The 14,544-nt window shown below is 56.3% G+C and overlaps 1 protein-coding gene across 1 annotated transcript in view; it reads right to left on the bottom strand.

Annotated features, from left to right (window-relative positions):
- SMO (smoothened, frizzled class receptor) overlaps positions 1-14,544 on the bottom strand; it is a 39,121-nt gene continuing 24,577 nt past the window's right edge. The window contains 10 exon segments of the mRNA XM_071734358.1: positions 1-625; positions 3,758-3,892; positions 8,299-8,447; positions 9,515-9,700; positions 10,626-10,734; positions 12,553-12,645; positions 12,729-12,789; positions 12,791-12,853; positions 13,273-13,389; positions 13,391-13,493. Of these exon segments, the coding sequence (XP_071590459.1) occupies positions 30-625; positions 3,758-3,892; positions 8,299-8,447; positions 9,515-9,700; positions 10,626-10,734; positions 12,553-12,645; positions 12,729-12,789; positions 12,791-12,853; positions 13,273-13,389; positions 13,391-13,493 (1,612 nt within the window). The 3' untranslated portion in view covers positions 1-29.

Here is a 14,544-nt window from a genome sequence, read left to right on the forward strand (position 1 = left end):
CCCTCCTGTCCAAGGTGTCCCCCCCAGGTTCAGAAATCAGAATCAGCATCCAGCAGCTCAGAATCCACCAGGTTGGTCCGGGAATGGATGGGAACCAAGGGATTCCAGGAGCCTGGAGTCCTCATCCCCCCCCCTCCACCACCCCCACGGGGGCCTGGGGGACACAGGGGACCTGGGGGACACAGGGGACCCCCGTTGTGCTGCCAGTGCCTGCTGCTGGGCCCAGAGGTCTCCTCTTCCTCCTCCTCCTCCTCCTCCTCCTGGGGGCAGAAGGGGTTGGTGATGAGGTGGAAGGTGGTGGCTCTGTGGTGGGCTCCCCACGGGGGTCCCCTGCTGCAGGTGGCTCCAGGGGAGACCCCCGAGGGGACATCTGGGCTGAAGGTGACCAGGCAGGGGTGGGGGGGCAGCCTGGGGAGCTGGGGGACAGAGCTGGGGGGGGGCAGGGGGGCTGCAGAGCCCCCCCGCTGGTGAGGATCCAGGGACACCTCCTCCTCCTCCTCCTCTTCCTCTTCCTTCCTCTTCTTCTTCCTCTTCCTCCTCTTCTTCTTGCGGCCGCTGCGCTTCTGCAGCTCCGGGGAGAGCTCGGCCTGCACCACCCAGAGGGTGGCCCTGTCCTCTGCTGGCACTGGGGGACAGGGGACAAGTGACAGCAGCCACCCCCTGCCCCCCCATTCACCCCCTCGACCTCCAGTCTGTCCCCCAGCCCCTCGAGCCCACCCCTTCTCCTCTGTCCCCCACACCCCAAGGAGATCCCTTGTTGTCCCCCTCCCCAACCCCAGCAGGTCCCTTGTCCCTTCCCCAACCCCAATGAGGTCCCTTGTCTGTCCCCACACTCCAAGGAGGTCCCTTGTCTGTCCCCACACCCCCAAGAGGTCCCTTGTTGTCCCCCTCCCCAACCCCAGCAGGTCCCTTGTCCCTTCCCCAACCCCAACGATGTCCCTTATCCCCCACAACCCCAATGAGGTCCCTTCTCTGTCCTCCACACCCCAATGACATCCCTTGTCCCCCCAAAATCTCCAGGAGGTCCCTTGTTCCTTCCCCAACCCCAATGAGGTCCCTTGTCTGTCCCCTGACCCCAATGAGGTCCCTTGTCTGTCCCCACACCCCCAAGAGGTCCCTTGTCATCCCCCTCCCCAACCCCAGCAGGTCCCTTGACCCTTCCCCAACCCCAACGATGTCCCTTATCCCCCACAACCCCAATGAGGTCCCTTCTCTGTCCTCCACACCCCAATGACATCCCTTGTCCCCCCAAAATCTCCAGGAGGTCCCTTGTTCCTTCCCCAACCCCAATGAGGTCCCTTGTCTGTCCCCTGACCCCAATGAGGTCCCTTGTCTGTCCCCACACCCCCAAGAGGTCCCTTGTCATCCCCCTCCCCAACCCCAGCAGGTCCCTTGACCCTTCCCCAACCCCAACGATGTCCCTTATCCCCCACAACCCCAATGAGGTCCCTTCTCTGTCCTCCACACCCCAATGACATCCCTTGTCCCCCCAAAATCTCCAGGAGGTCCCTTGTTCCTTCCCCAACCCCAATGAGGTCCCTTGTCTGTCCCCACACCCCCAAGAGGTCCCTTGTCCCCCCCCCAACCCTAACGAGGTCCCTTGTCTGTCCCCTGACCCCAATGAGGTCCCTTGTCTGTCCTCCACACCCCAATGACATCCCTTGTCCCCCCAAAATCTCCAGGAGGTCCCTTGTTGTCCCCCTCCCCAACCCCAATAAGGTTCTTTGTCCCCCCAAACCCCAAGGAGGTCCCTTGTCCCCCCTCAAACCCAAGGAGGTCCCCCCTTGTCCCCCAACCCCCAGGAGGTCCCTTGTCCCTTCCCCAACCCCAATGAGGTCCCTTGTCTGTCCCCTGACCCCAATGAGGTCCCTTGTCTGTCCCCTGACCCCAATGATGTCCCTTGTCTGTCCCCCCCAGCCCCCAGGAGGTCCCTTGTCCCCCAAGCCCCAGGAGCTCCCTTGTCCTCCCTCCAACCCCCAGAAGGTCTCTTATCCCCCCACACCCCCAGGAGGCCCCTTATCCCCCCCCCCAGCCCCCAGGAGGTCCCTTGTCCCCCCCCAGCCCCCAGGAGGTCCCTTGTCCCCCCTCAAACCCAAGGAGGTCCCTTGTCCCCTCCCCAGCCCCAACGAGGTCCCTTCTCTGTCCCCCAACCCCCAGGAGGTCCCTTGTCCCCCCAAATCCCAAAGAGGTCCCTTGTCCCCCCCCAGCCCCCAGCAGGTCCCTTATCCCCACCCCCCAGCCCCCAGGAGGTCCCTTGTCCCCCCAAACTCCCAGGAGCTCCCTTGTCCTCCCTCCAACCCCCAGAAGGTCTCTTATCCCCCCACACCCCCAAGAGGCCCCTTATCCCCCCCCCCCCCAACCCCCAGGAGGTCCCTTGTCCCCCCTCAAACTCAAGGAGGTCCCTTGTCCCATCCCCAACCCCAACAAGGTCCCTTCTCTGTCCCCCAACCCCCAGGAGGCCCCTTGTCCCTCCCCAACCCCCAGGAGGTCCCTTGCCCCCCCCCAGCTACCAGGAGGTCCCTTATCCCCCCAAACCCCAAAGAGGTCCCTTGTGCCCCCCCCCAGCCCCCAGGAGGTCCCTTGTCTGTCCCCCACCCCCCAACAAGGTCCCTTGTCTCCCCCCAGCCCCCAGGAGGCCCCTTATCCCCCCCCCCAGCCCCCAGGAACTCCCTTGTCCTCCCTCCAACCCCCAGAAGGTCTCTTATCCCCCCACACCCCCAGGAGGCCCCTAATCCCCCCCCCAGCCCCCAGGAACTCCCTTGTCCCCCCTCCAACCCTAACAAGGTCCCTTGTCTGTCCCCCACCCCCCAACAAGGTCCCTTGTCCCCCCCCAGCCCCCAGGAGGCCCCTTATCCCCCCCCCAGCCCCCAACAAGGTCCCTTATCCCCACCCCCCAGCCCCCAGGAGGCCCCTTATCCCCCCCCCAACCCCCAACAAGGTCCCTTATCCCCCCCCCCAACCCCCAGGAGGTCCCTTGTCCCCCCCCAACCCCCAGGAGGTCCCTTGTCCCCCCCCAGCCACCAGGAGGTCCCTTGCCCCCCCCAAACCCCAAAGAGGTCCCTTGTGCCCCCCCCCAGCCCCCAGGAGGTCCCTTGTCCCCCCCCACCCCCCAGGAGGCCCCTTATCCCCCCCCCAACCCCCAACAAGGTCCCTTATCCCCACCCCCCAGCCCCCAGGAGGTCCCTTGTCCCCCCTCAAACCCAAGGAGGTCCCTTGTCCCCCCCCAACCCCCAGGAGGTCCCTTGTCCCCCCTCCAACCCAAGGAGGTCCCTTGTCCCCTCCGCAGCCCCAACGAGGTCCCTTCTCTGTCCCCCAACCCCCAGGAGGTCCCTTGTGCCCCTCCAACCCTAACAAGGTCCCTTGTCTGTCCCCCAGCCCCCAAGAGGTCCCTTGTCCCCCCCCAGCCCCCAGGAGGTCCCTTGTCCCCCCCCAAACCCAAGGAGGTCCCTTGTCCCATCCCCAACCCCAACAAGGTCCCTTCTCTGTCCCCCAAGCCCCAGGAGGTCCCTTGTCCCCCCTCAAACCCAAAGAGGTCCCTTGTCCCTCCCCAACCCCCAGGAGGTCCCTTGTCCCCCCTCAAACCCAAGGAGGTCCCTTGTCCCCCCCAACCCCCAGCAGGTCCCTTGCCCCCCCCAAACCCCAAAGAGGTCCCTTGTGCCCCCCCCCCAGCCCCCAGGAGGTCCCTTGTCTGTCCCCCACCCCCCAACAAGGTCCCTTGTCCCCCCCCCCAGCCCCCAGGAGGCCCCCAGACACTTGCCAGGCGTTGCCACGGGTGTGACAGAGATGTCCTGGGGCAGGATGGCTCCTCTCCTGGCCACCATCTTGGTGACATGCTGGGCCCAGGCCGAGGACACCTCAGCTGAGGGCTCATTGATGTCAAATGCCAACCCAGCTGCAAGGAGCCCGGGTCAAGGGGGGTACAGAAAGAATCCCCCCCCAAAAAAAAAAAAAAGAATAAAAATTTGTCTCAAAACAGCCCCCCTGGCAAAAATGGGGCATTGGAGGCCTCGGGCAGGAGCCACCTGGGCTCACTGCTCTCAAGGGGAAACCTTCATCTGGGGAACCCCTCTGAGGAACAGGGCCTTATTCTGGCAAAAGCAGCTCCCCCCTTCAGTGGCCACCCCAAAAAACTGAGCAGTGTCAGGCAGGACAAGGGACAGGGACAGGCAAGCTGTGCCCTGCAGAGCCCCATCCTGTGTGAGGGGGGCAGAGCCACCAAAGGGGACATCTGTGCAGAAATAAAGGATGTGGCTTGGTCACCACAGCTGGAGGGGCCCAGGGGCCCACCTGGCTGTGCAAGATACCCCAAAAAAACCCAGAAAAGATGGGGTCAGGGGGCACAAAAGGGGCACAGACAGAATGCTGGGGGTGAGCTCAGCATCCAAGGGCCACAACTTCCTACCCAGAGCACCCAAGGGTGGGGAGACCTTTCCTCTCTCCTTTATCTCTGGTTCTGACCTTATTTCAGCATACAAGGGTGACACAGATTTTAAGTTTTATTCCCCCATTGCTTTGTTTTGGTGTAACCTGGGGTTTTGACAACTTCCTGGGGTTCTGGCAACTTCCTGGGGTTTTGGCAACTTCCTGGGGTTTTGGCAACTTCTGGGGTTTGGGCAACTTCTGGGGTTTGGGCAACTTCTTGGGGTTTTGGCAACTTCTGGGGTTTTGGCAACTTCCTGGGGTTTTGGAAACTTCCAGGGTTTTGGCAACTTCCTGGGGTTTTGGCAACTTCTGGGGTTTTGGCAACTTCTGGGATTTTGGAAACTTCCGGGGTTTTGGCAACTTCCTGGGGTTTTGGCAACTTCTGGGGTTTGGGCAACTTCTGGGGTTTGAGCAACTTCTTGGGGTTTTGGCAACTTCTGGGGTTTTGGCAACTTCCTGGGGTTTTGGCAACTTCTGGGGTTTTGGCAACTTCCTGGGGTTTTGGCAACTTCCTGGGGTTTTGGCAACTTCTGGAGTTTTGGCAACTTCTGGGGTTTTGGAAACTTCTGGGGTTTTGGCAACTTCTGGGGTTTTGCCAAACTCTAAGCCCAAGGGCCCACCTGGCTGTGCAAGATACCCCAAAAAACCCCAGAAAAGATGGGGTGAAGGGGCATAAAAGGGTCACAAACAGAATGCTGGGGGTGAGCTCAGCATCCAAGGGCCACAACTTCCTACCCAGAGCACCCAAGGGTGGGGAGACCTTTCCTCTCTCCTTTATCTCTGGGCCCTGCTGCACCCAGGCTCCTCTCTAAGGAGTTTGGAAAGCAAAGGGGTTCAGTCTGAACTGTTTTAACCCAGTTTTAACCCAGTTTTACCCTGCTGCTTAAAGATGTTCTGAGCTCAGCCTGAAGTGCTGTGAAGTGGTTTGAACTCAACCTGAGGTCACCTGGAGCAGTTCAAAACCATCTTAAAGTGGTTTAATCCAGTTTAAAGCCATTTTTAATGCAGTTTGGACCAGTTCTTAATGGTCTCAACCAGTTCAAACTGGGTCTGAGTGGGGTTTAAACCAGTTTAAAGCCATTTTTAATGCAGTTTGGACCAGTTCTTAATGGTCTCAACCAGTTCTAACTGGGTCTGAGTGGGGTTTAAACCAGTTTAAAGCCATTTTTAATGCAGTTTGAACCATTTTTTAATGGTCTCAACCAGATCAAACTGTTTCTGAGTGGGGTTTAAACCAGTTTAAAGCCATTTTTAATGCACTTTGAACCAGTTTTTAATGGTCCCAACCAGTTCTAACTGGGTCTGAGTGGGGTTTAAACCAGTTTAAAGCCATTTTTAATGCAGTTTGAACCAGTTTTTAACGGTTTCAACCAGATCAAACTGTTTCTGAGTGGGGTTCAAACCAGTTTAAAACAGTTTTTAATGCAGACTAAAGCAGTTTCAAAGGGTTAAACCAGTTTTTAATGGTCTCAACCAGATCAAACTGGGTCTGAGTGGGGTTTAAACCAGTTTAAAGCCATTTTTTAATGCACTTTGAACCAGTTTTTAATGGTCTCAACCAGATCAAACTGTTTCTGAGTGGGGTTTAAACCAGTTTAAGGCAGAACCACATCTCACTGAATGGGTCATTAAAGAGATTAATTAGAGGAGGACTGGGCCCTGCTGCACCCAGGCTCCTCTCTAAGGAGTTTGGAAAGCAAGGGGGTCCAGTCTGAACTGTTTTAACCCAGTTTTAACCCAGTTTTACCCTGCTGCTTAAAGATGTTCTGAGCTCAGCCTGAAGTGCTGTGAAGTGGTTTGAACTCATCCTGAGGTCACCTGGAGCAGTTCAAAACCATCTTAACGTGGTTTAAACCAGATTAAAGCCTTTTTTCATGCAGTTTGGACCAGTTTTTAATGGTCCCAACCAGTTCTAACTGGGTCTGAGTGGGGTTTAAACCAGTTTAAAGCCATTTTTAATGCAGTTTGAACCAGTTTTTAATGGTTTCAACCAGATCAAACTGTTTCTGAATGGGGTTTAAACCAGTTTAAAGCCATTTTTAATGCAGTTTGAACCAGTTTTTAATGGTCTCAACCAGTTCAAACTGTGTCTGAGTGGGGTTTAAACCAGTTTAAAGCCATTTTTAATGCAGTTCCAACCAGTTTTTAATGGTCCCAACCAGTTCTAACTGGGTCTGAGTGGGGTTTAAACCAGTTTAAGGCAGTTTTTAATGCAGACTAAAGCAGTTTCAAAGGGTTAAACCAGTTTTTAATGGTCTCAACCAGATCAAACTGGGTTTGAGTGGGGTTTAAACCAGTTTAAAGCCATTTTTAATGCACTTTGAACCAGTTTTTAATGGTCCCAACCAGTTCCAACTGGGTCTGAGTGGGGTTTAAACCAGTGTAAGGCAGAACCTCATCTCACTGAATGGGTCATTAAAGAGATTAATTAGAGGAGGATTGGGCCCTGCTGCACCCAGGCTCCTCTCTAAGGAGTTTGGAAAGCAAAGGGGTCCAGTCTGAACTGTTTTTAACCCAGTTTTAACCCAGTTTTACCCTGCTGCTTAAAGATGCTCTGAGCTCAGCCTGAAGTGCTGTGAAGTGGTTTGAACTCAACCTGAGGGTCACCTGGAGCAGTTCAAAACCATCTTAATGTGGTTTAAACCAGATTAAAGCCTTTTTTCATGCAGTTTGGACCAGTTTTTAATGGTCTCAACCAATCAAACTGGGTTTGAGTGGGATTTAATCCAGTTCAAAGCCATTTTTAATGCAGTTTGAACCAGTTTTTAATGGTCCCAACCAGTTCTAACTGGGTCTGAGTGGGGTTTAAACCAGTTTAAAGCCATTTTTAATGCAGTTTGAACCAGTTTTTAATGGTCTCAACCAGATCAAACTGTTTCTGAATGGGGTTTAAACCAGTTTAAGGCAGAACCTCATCTCACTGAATGGGTCATTAAAGAGATTAATTAGAGGGGGACTGGGCCCTGCTGCACCCAGGCTCCTCTCTAAGGAGTTTAGAAAGCAAGGGGGTTCAGTCTGAACTGTTTTAACCCAGTTTTAACCCAGTTTTACCCTGCTTAAAGATGTTCTGAGCTCAGCCTGAAGTGCTGTGAAGTGGTTTGAACTCAACCTGAGGTCACCTGGAGCAGTTCAAAACCATCTTAAAGTGGTTTAAACCAGATTAAAGCCTTTTTTCATGCAGTTTGGACCAGTTTTTAATGGTCCCAACCAGTTCTAACTGGGTCTGAGTGGGGTTTTAAACCGGTTTAAAGCCATTTTTAATGCAGTTCCAACCAGTTTTTAATGGTCTCAACCAGATCAAACTGTTTCTGAATGGGGTTTAAACCAGTTTAAAGCCATTTTAATGCACTTTGAACCAGTTTTTAATGGTTTCAACCAGTTCCAACTGGGTCTGAGTGGGGTTTAAACCAGTTTAAACCATTTTTAATGCAGTTTTGAACCAGTTTTTAATGGTCTCAACCAGATCAAACTGGGTCTGAGTGGGGTTTAAACCAGTTTAAAGCCATTTTTAATGCAGTTTTGAACCAGTTTTTAATGGTCTCAACCAGATCAAACTGGGTCTGAGTGGGGTTTAAACCAGTTTAAGGCAGAACCTCATCTCACTGAATGGGTCATTAAAGAGATTAATTAGAGGGGGACTGGGCCCTGCTGCACCCAGGCTCCTCTCTAAGGAGTTTAGAAAGCAAAGGGGTCCAGTTGAATCCCCCTGGGCCAACCCCCACCCTGGGGAGCCCTCCCTGTGCCCGTGGTGGGACACGAGGCCCCCCACGCTCCGTGGGACGTGACGTTTGGTTTGTCCCCCACGTTGGGGGAGGGCTGCTCACTCTGTGGGGTGTGACAGGAGGGGACAAGGGGTCCGTGTGAGACAGCACCTACCCACGGGGCCATCGTGTGAGACAGTGTGCATGCTGAAGGAGAGCTCCTGGCCCGGGTCACGCAGCAGCTCCTTGCGCTTGGAGAAGGCCTTGGCGATCATCTTGCTCTTCTTGATCCTCTTGGGCTGGTCGTCACTCTGCCCTGTCAGCCTGGGGACACAGGGGGGTGACAGCAGGGACACGGGGTGGCCCGGCCACGGGGGACCCCACCCCATCCCCCTCCCCTCCTCTGGAGAGGAAGAACAAAAGGTGGGGAGCACAAAACGGGACGTGGGACGTCGGCAGAGCGGGAGAGGCTGCAGCGCGTTGGGCCCCGGGGACAAACGTCTGGGGACAACTTTGGGTCAGAGAATCATAAAATCATAAAATCATGGAATTGGCTGGGTTGGAAGGGACCTCAGAGCTCATCAAGTCCAACCCTTGATCCACTCCCACTGCAGTTCCCAGCCCATGGCACTGAGTGCCACATCCAGGCTCTTTGGAAATATCTCCAGGGATGGAGAATCCACCCCTTCCCTGGGCAGCCCATTCCAATGGCTGAGCACCCTCTCTGCAAAGAATTCTTTCCTAATATCCAACCTAAACCTCCCCCTGGCAGAGCTGGAGCTCTGCCAGGGGAGGTTTAGGTTGGATATTAGGAAAAAATTCTTTAATCCATGCCCTCTTGTCCCACTGATATCTGCCCAACCCCCCCCCTGGCTCCAACCTCCTTTCAGGGAGTTGGAGAGAGTGATGAGGTCTCCCCTGAGCCTCCTCTTCTCCAGCCTCAACACCCCCAGCTCCCTCAGCCTCTCCTCAGAGGATCTGTGCTGGATCCCTTCCCCAGCCCAGTTGCCTCCTTTGGACCTGCTCCAGCACCTCAATCTCCTTCCTGAGCTGAGGGGCCAGAACTGGACACAGGACTCAAGCTGTGGCCTCCCCAGGGCTGAGCACAGGGGCAGAATCCCTTCCCTGGACCTGCTGGCCACGCTGTTCCTGAGCCAGCCCAGGATGCCATTGGCCTTCTTGGCCACCTGGGCACACTGCTGCCTCCTCTTCAGCTTCCTGGCAATCCAGACTCCCAGCTCCCTTTCTGCCACTCTGTGCCCAGCCTGGAGCTCCCCATGGGGTTCTTGTGGCCAAAGTGCAGGACCCGGCACTTGGAATGTTGAACCTCATCCCCTTGGGATCAGCCCAACACAGAGGGGGAGGGGGCTGACCCATCCTGGGGGTCCCACCTGCACCAGGTGCGTTTCCAGATGAGCAGAGTGGCCTTGGTCCAGACCCAGGTGCTCATGGAGACGCCGGTTCCGAACATGGCAAAGAGGTTGATCTTCTCCACCAGGAGGCTGGGCCGGTTCTTGATCTGGCACTCGGGGATGGGTTTGTTGGTCTGCGTGGCAATGGTCACGTTGGCCTCACACCTGGGGGGACAGTGGCACTGAGGGAGGGGACACACACACACCCTGGCCTGGTTTGGGCCAGGAGAAAGGGGATTTTCTGCCTTGTGCTTTTGCTTTCAGCTCAGTCTCTTGTCAGGAGCTGCACTTGCTGAAATTCACAGCAAGTTTCTCAGGCAGTGGCTGCTGCTGGGACTGAGCCCACTCCATGGTTATAGTTACTGCTGGAGAATGGGCTGCAGAGCCAAGGACACTGCTCAGCTCTGAGGAACATTTTGCCCTCCAAAAGGAGAAAAGGAGTCAAGAGGTCCCACCTGAAACCCTCCTGTGGGGAGGAACAGACAAGAGAAATGACCAGAATTGACCAAACAGAGGATTCCATCCCATCCACCTCATCCTCAGGAGAAATTGGAGGGATCCCCAGGCTCAAAGCCCTTCCTGCTTCCCCTTCTTCCCCTCTCCCTCTTTGCTTCAGCATCCTGGGAGGATTCCATCCCTTCCTCTGCCTCTGCTCCTGATCCATCCCAGCCTGAATCTGTGTGTTCCTGCCTCCAGCTCCCAACTGCTCCTGAGCCCAGGATTCCAGCCTGGACTTTCCCAGGGCTGCCCTGCAGCCTCAGTGGGGATGGGAGAGTTCTTGGGGGAAAGGGGGGAGGAACCTGGGATCCATTTTCCTGTAGATTTGTAGAGATTTAGTCATTTTTCCTATTTCTCATTCCTGTTCCATTAAAGCTGTGTAGTTTAGTTCCCAACCCATCAGTCTCTCTCCCTTATTCTCTCTCCTTCCTTTATCAGGGAGGGGAGGGGGATTAATAGGGAGCATCAGTTATTTGGTTTAATTGCCAGGGCAGAGTTAAACCCTGTCAGACCCCCAGAGATGCCCCAGGAGGGACAGGGTGGGGACGTGGTGGAGGTGTGGAGGTGCCACCCGTGTCCCTGTCCCACTCACAGGACGTATTCCCGGAAGCTGCGTTCCCACTCGGCCTGGTTGAAGAAGTCATAGAAGTGGCAACCAAAGGTGATGAAGACGAAGCCAAAGGCCAAGAAGCCAAAGATGCCTGGAAGAGAAGTGGGAAAAAAAACCCCTCAGGTGTGCTGTGTCACTGTCACTGTCACTGCAGCTCTGTCCCTCGGCTGCTGCCACCCCCGGGAAGCTGGGATGGGGTGGTCTGGGTTGAGGGGACAAAATGTCCCCCATGCCCCCCCTACAACTGGGATGGGATGGGATGGTGTGGGTGGGAATGGGGATGGTGTGGATGGGAATGGTGTGGGTGGGATGGTGTGGGTGGGATGGGATGGTGTGGATGGGATGGTGTGTGTGGGATGGGATGGGATGGTGTGTGTGGGATGGGATGGTATGGGATGGGATGGTGTGGATGGGATGGTGTGGATGGGAATGGTGTGGATGGGAATGGTGTGGATGGGAATGGTGTGGATGGGAATGGTGTGGATGGGAATGGTGTGGATGGGATGGTGTGGGTGGGATGGTGTGGGTGGGATGGTGTGGGTGGGATGGGATGGTGTGGATGGGATGGTGTGGGTGGGAATGGTGTGGGTGGGATGGTGTGTGTGGGATGGTGTGGATGGGATGGGATGGGATGAGATGGGATGGTGTGTGTGGGATGGTGTGTGTGGGATGGTGTGTGTGGGATGGTGTGTGTGGGATGGTGTGTGTGGGATGGTGTGTGTGGGGATGGTGTGGATGGGAATGGTGTGGATGGGAATGGTGTGGATGGGAATGGTGTGGATGGGAATGGTGTGGGTGGGAATGGTGTGGGTGGGAATGGTGTGGGTGGGAATGGTGTGGGTGGGAATGGTGTGGGTGGGATGGTGTGGGTGGGATGGTGTGTGTGGGATGGTGTGGGTGGGATGGTGTGGCTGGGATGGTGTGGCTGGGATGGTGTGGCTGGGATGGTGTGGCTGGGATGGTGTGGCTGGGATGGTGTGGCTGGGATGGGATGGTGTGGATGGGATGGTGTGGATGGGAATGGTGTGGGTGGGATGGTGTGTGTGGGATGGTGTGGATGGGATGGGATGGGATGAGATGGGATGGTGTGTGTGGGATGGTGTGTGTGGGATGGTGTGTGTGGGATGGTGTGTGTGGGGATGGTGTGGATGGGAATGGTGTGGATGGGAATGGTGTGGATGGGAATGGTGTGGATGGGAATGGTGTGGGTGGGAATGGTGTGGGTGGGAATGGTGTGGGTGGGATGGTGTGGGTGGGATGGTGTGTGTGGGATGGTGTGGGTGGGATGGTGTGGCTGGGATGGTGTGGCTGGGATGGTGTGGCTGGGATGGTGTGGCTGGGATGGTGTGGCTGGGATGGGATGGGATGAGATGGGATGGTGTGTGTGGGATGGGATGGGATGGTGTGTGTGGGATGGGATGGTGTGTGTGGGATGGGATGGTGTGTGTGGGATGGGATGGTGTGTGTGGGATGGGATGGTGTGTGTGGGATGGGATGGGATGGTGTGTGTGTGTGGGATGGTGTGGGTGGGATGGGATGGGATGGGATGGGATGGGATGGTGTGGGTGGGATGGGATGGTGTGGGTGGGATGGGATGGTGTGGGTGGGATGGTGTGGGTGGGATGGGATGGGATGGGATGGTGTGTGTGGGATGGGATGGTGTGTGTGGGATGGTGTGGGTGGGATGGTGTGTGTGGGATGGTGTGGGTGGGATGGTGTGGGTGGGATGGTGTGGGTGGGATGGTGTGGGTGGGATGGTGTGGGTGGGATGGTGTGGGTGGGATGGTGTGGGTGGGATGGGATGGGATGGGATGGGATGGTGTGGGATGGGATGGGATGGGATGGGATGGGATGGGATGGGATGGGATGGGATGCTGTGTGTGGGATGGTGTGGAAGGAGCTGTCTCACCCAGGCGCAGCATGGTCTCGTTGATCTTGCTGGCCGCCTTCTCGCTGAGCAGCCCGGGGTGGTTGCTCTTGATGGAAAAGAGCGTCATGACCCCTGGAGAGGGAGGGAGGGAGGCAGGAGGTGGTCAGGGTGGGAGGGACCCCCCCCTCCCCACAGAGGGGTGGGCTCACACCTACCCCGGATCAGGAAGTAGCCCCCAACGATGAGGACGAGCCCGATGGGTGCCAGGACGAAGCCCGGCCCGGTACCGGTAGTTCTTGTAGCCCACGAAGCAGATGCCACTGACAGAGTCACCATCCACCTGGGACAGGGGGACAGAGGGGCTGAGACCACCCCTCCCCTGGCAGAGAAACACCAGGACCACCCCTCCCCTGGCAGGGAAACACCAGGACCACCCCTCCCCTGTCAGGGAACCACCAGGAGCACCCCTTCCCTGTCAGGGAACCACCAGGACCACCCCTCCCCTGTCAGGGAACCACCAGGAGCACCCCTTCCCTGTCAGGGAACCACCAGGACCACCCCTCCCCCTGGCAGGGAACCACCAGGACCCCCCCTCCCCTGGCAGGGAACCACCAGGACCCCCCCTCCCCTGGCAGGGAACCACCAGGCCCACCCCTCTTCTGGCAGGGAAACACCAGGACCACCCCTCTTCTGGCAGGGAACTCGGTGAGACCCCCCTCCCCTGCCAGGGAACCACCAGGACCACCAGGCTGCTGTTACCTGCGCCACGGCCAAGATGGCGACGGTGAGGACGAAGGGGATGGACCAGGTGATGAGGTGGAAGTAGGAGGTCTTGCCCAGCAGGGGTTGGTAGGTGGTGCCCAGAGCCTTGAAGGAGGGTGTGCCAGGCGTAGGTCAGCATGACAAACCAGATGACCCCCGACATCAGCGAGTAGTAGACGATGACGAAGATGATGACGCAGGAGAGCGTCTCGTTGGAGCTGCAGGGAGAATCATAGAATCATAGACTCATAGAATCCTAGGGGTTGGAAGGGACCTGGAAAGATCATCTAGTCCAACCCCCCCTGCCAGAGCAGGGCCCCCTAGAGTACATCCCCTAGGAACGTGTCCAGGGGGGTTTTGAATGTCTCCAGTGAAGGAGACTCCACAACCCCCCTGGGCAGCCTGTTCCAGGGCTCTGTCACCCTTACAGTAAAAAAATTTTTTCTGATATTCAACTTGAACCTCCTATGCTCCAATTTACACCCATTACCCCTTGTCCTATCACTGGTCACCACTGAGAAAAGCCTAACTCCATCTCCCTGACACTCACCCCTTACATATTTGAAAACATTGATGAGGTCACCCCTCAGTCTCCTTTTCTCCAAACTAAAGAGACCCAGCTCCCTCAGCCTTTCCTCATAAGGGAGATGTTCCACTCCCTTAATCATCTCAGTAGCTCTGCGCTGGACTCTTTCAAGCACTTCCCTGTCCTTCTTGAACTGAGGGGCCCAGAACTGGACACAATACTCCAGGTGTGGCCTCACCAATGCAGAATAGAGGGGGAGGAGAACCTCTCTTGACCTACTAACCACACCCTTTCTAATGCACCCCAGGATGCCATTGGCCTTCTTGGCCACAAGGGCACATTGCTGGCTCATGGGCATCTTCTTGTCTACCAGGACCCCCAGGTCTCTTTCACCTCCACTGCTCTCCAGCAGCTCAGCCCCCAACCCTATACTGGGACATCGTGTTGTTCTTCCCAAATGCAAAACTCTACACTTCCCCTTGTTGAATTTCATCATGTTTCTCCCTGCCCAACTCTCCAGCCTGTCTAAGTCTCTCTGAATGGCAGCACAGCCTTCTGGTGTGTCAGCCACTCCTCCCAGCTCAGTGTCATCAGCAAACTTGCTGAGGGGACATTCTATACCCTCATCCAAGTCGTTGATGAAGATATTGAACAACACCGGTCCCAGTACCGACCCCTGAGGGACTCCACTGGTCACACACCTCCAACCAGATTCTGCCCCATTGACTACAACTCTCTGACTA

Source organism: Heliangelus exortis, chromosome 1 (assembly GCF_036169615.1).
Source record: "Heliangelus exortis chromosome 1, bHelExo1.hap1, whole genome shotgun sequence".
NCBI classification, from domain to species: domain Eukaryota; kingdom Metazoa; phylum Chordata; class Aves; order Apodiformes; family Trochilidae; genus Heliangelus; species Heliangelus exortis.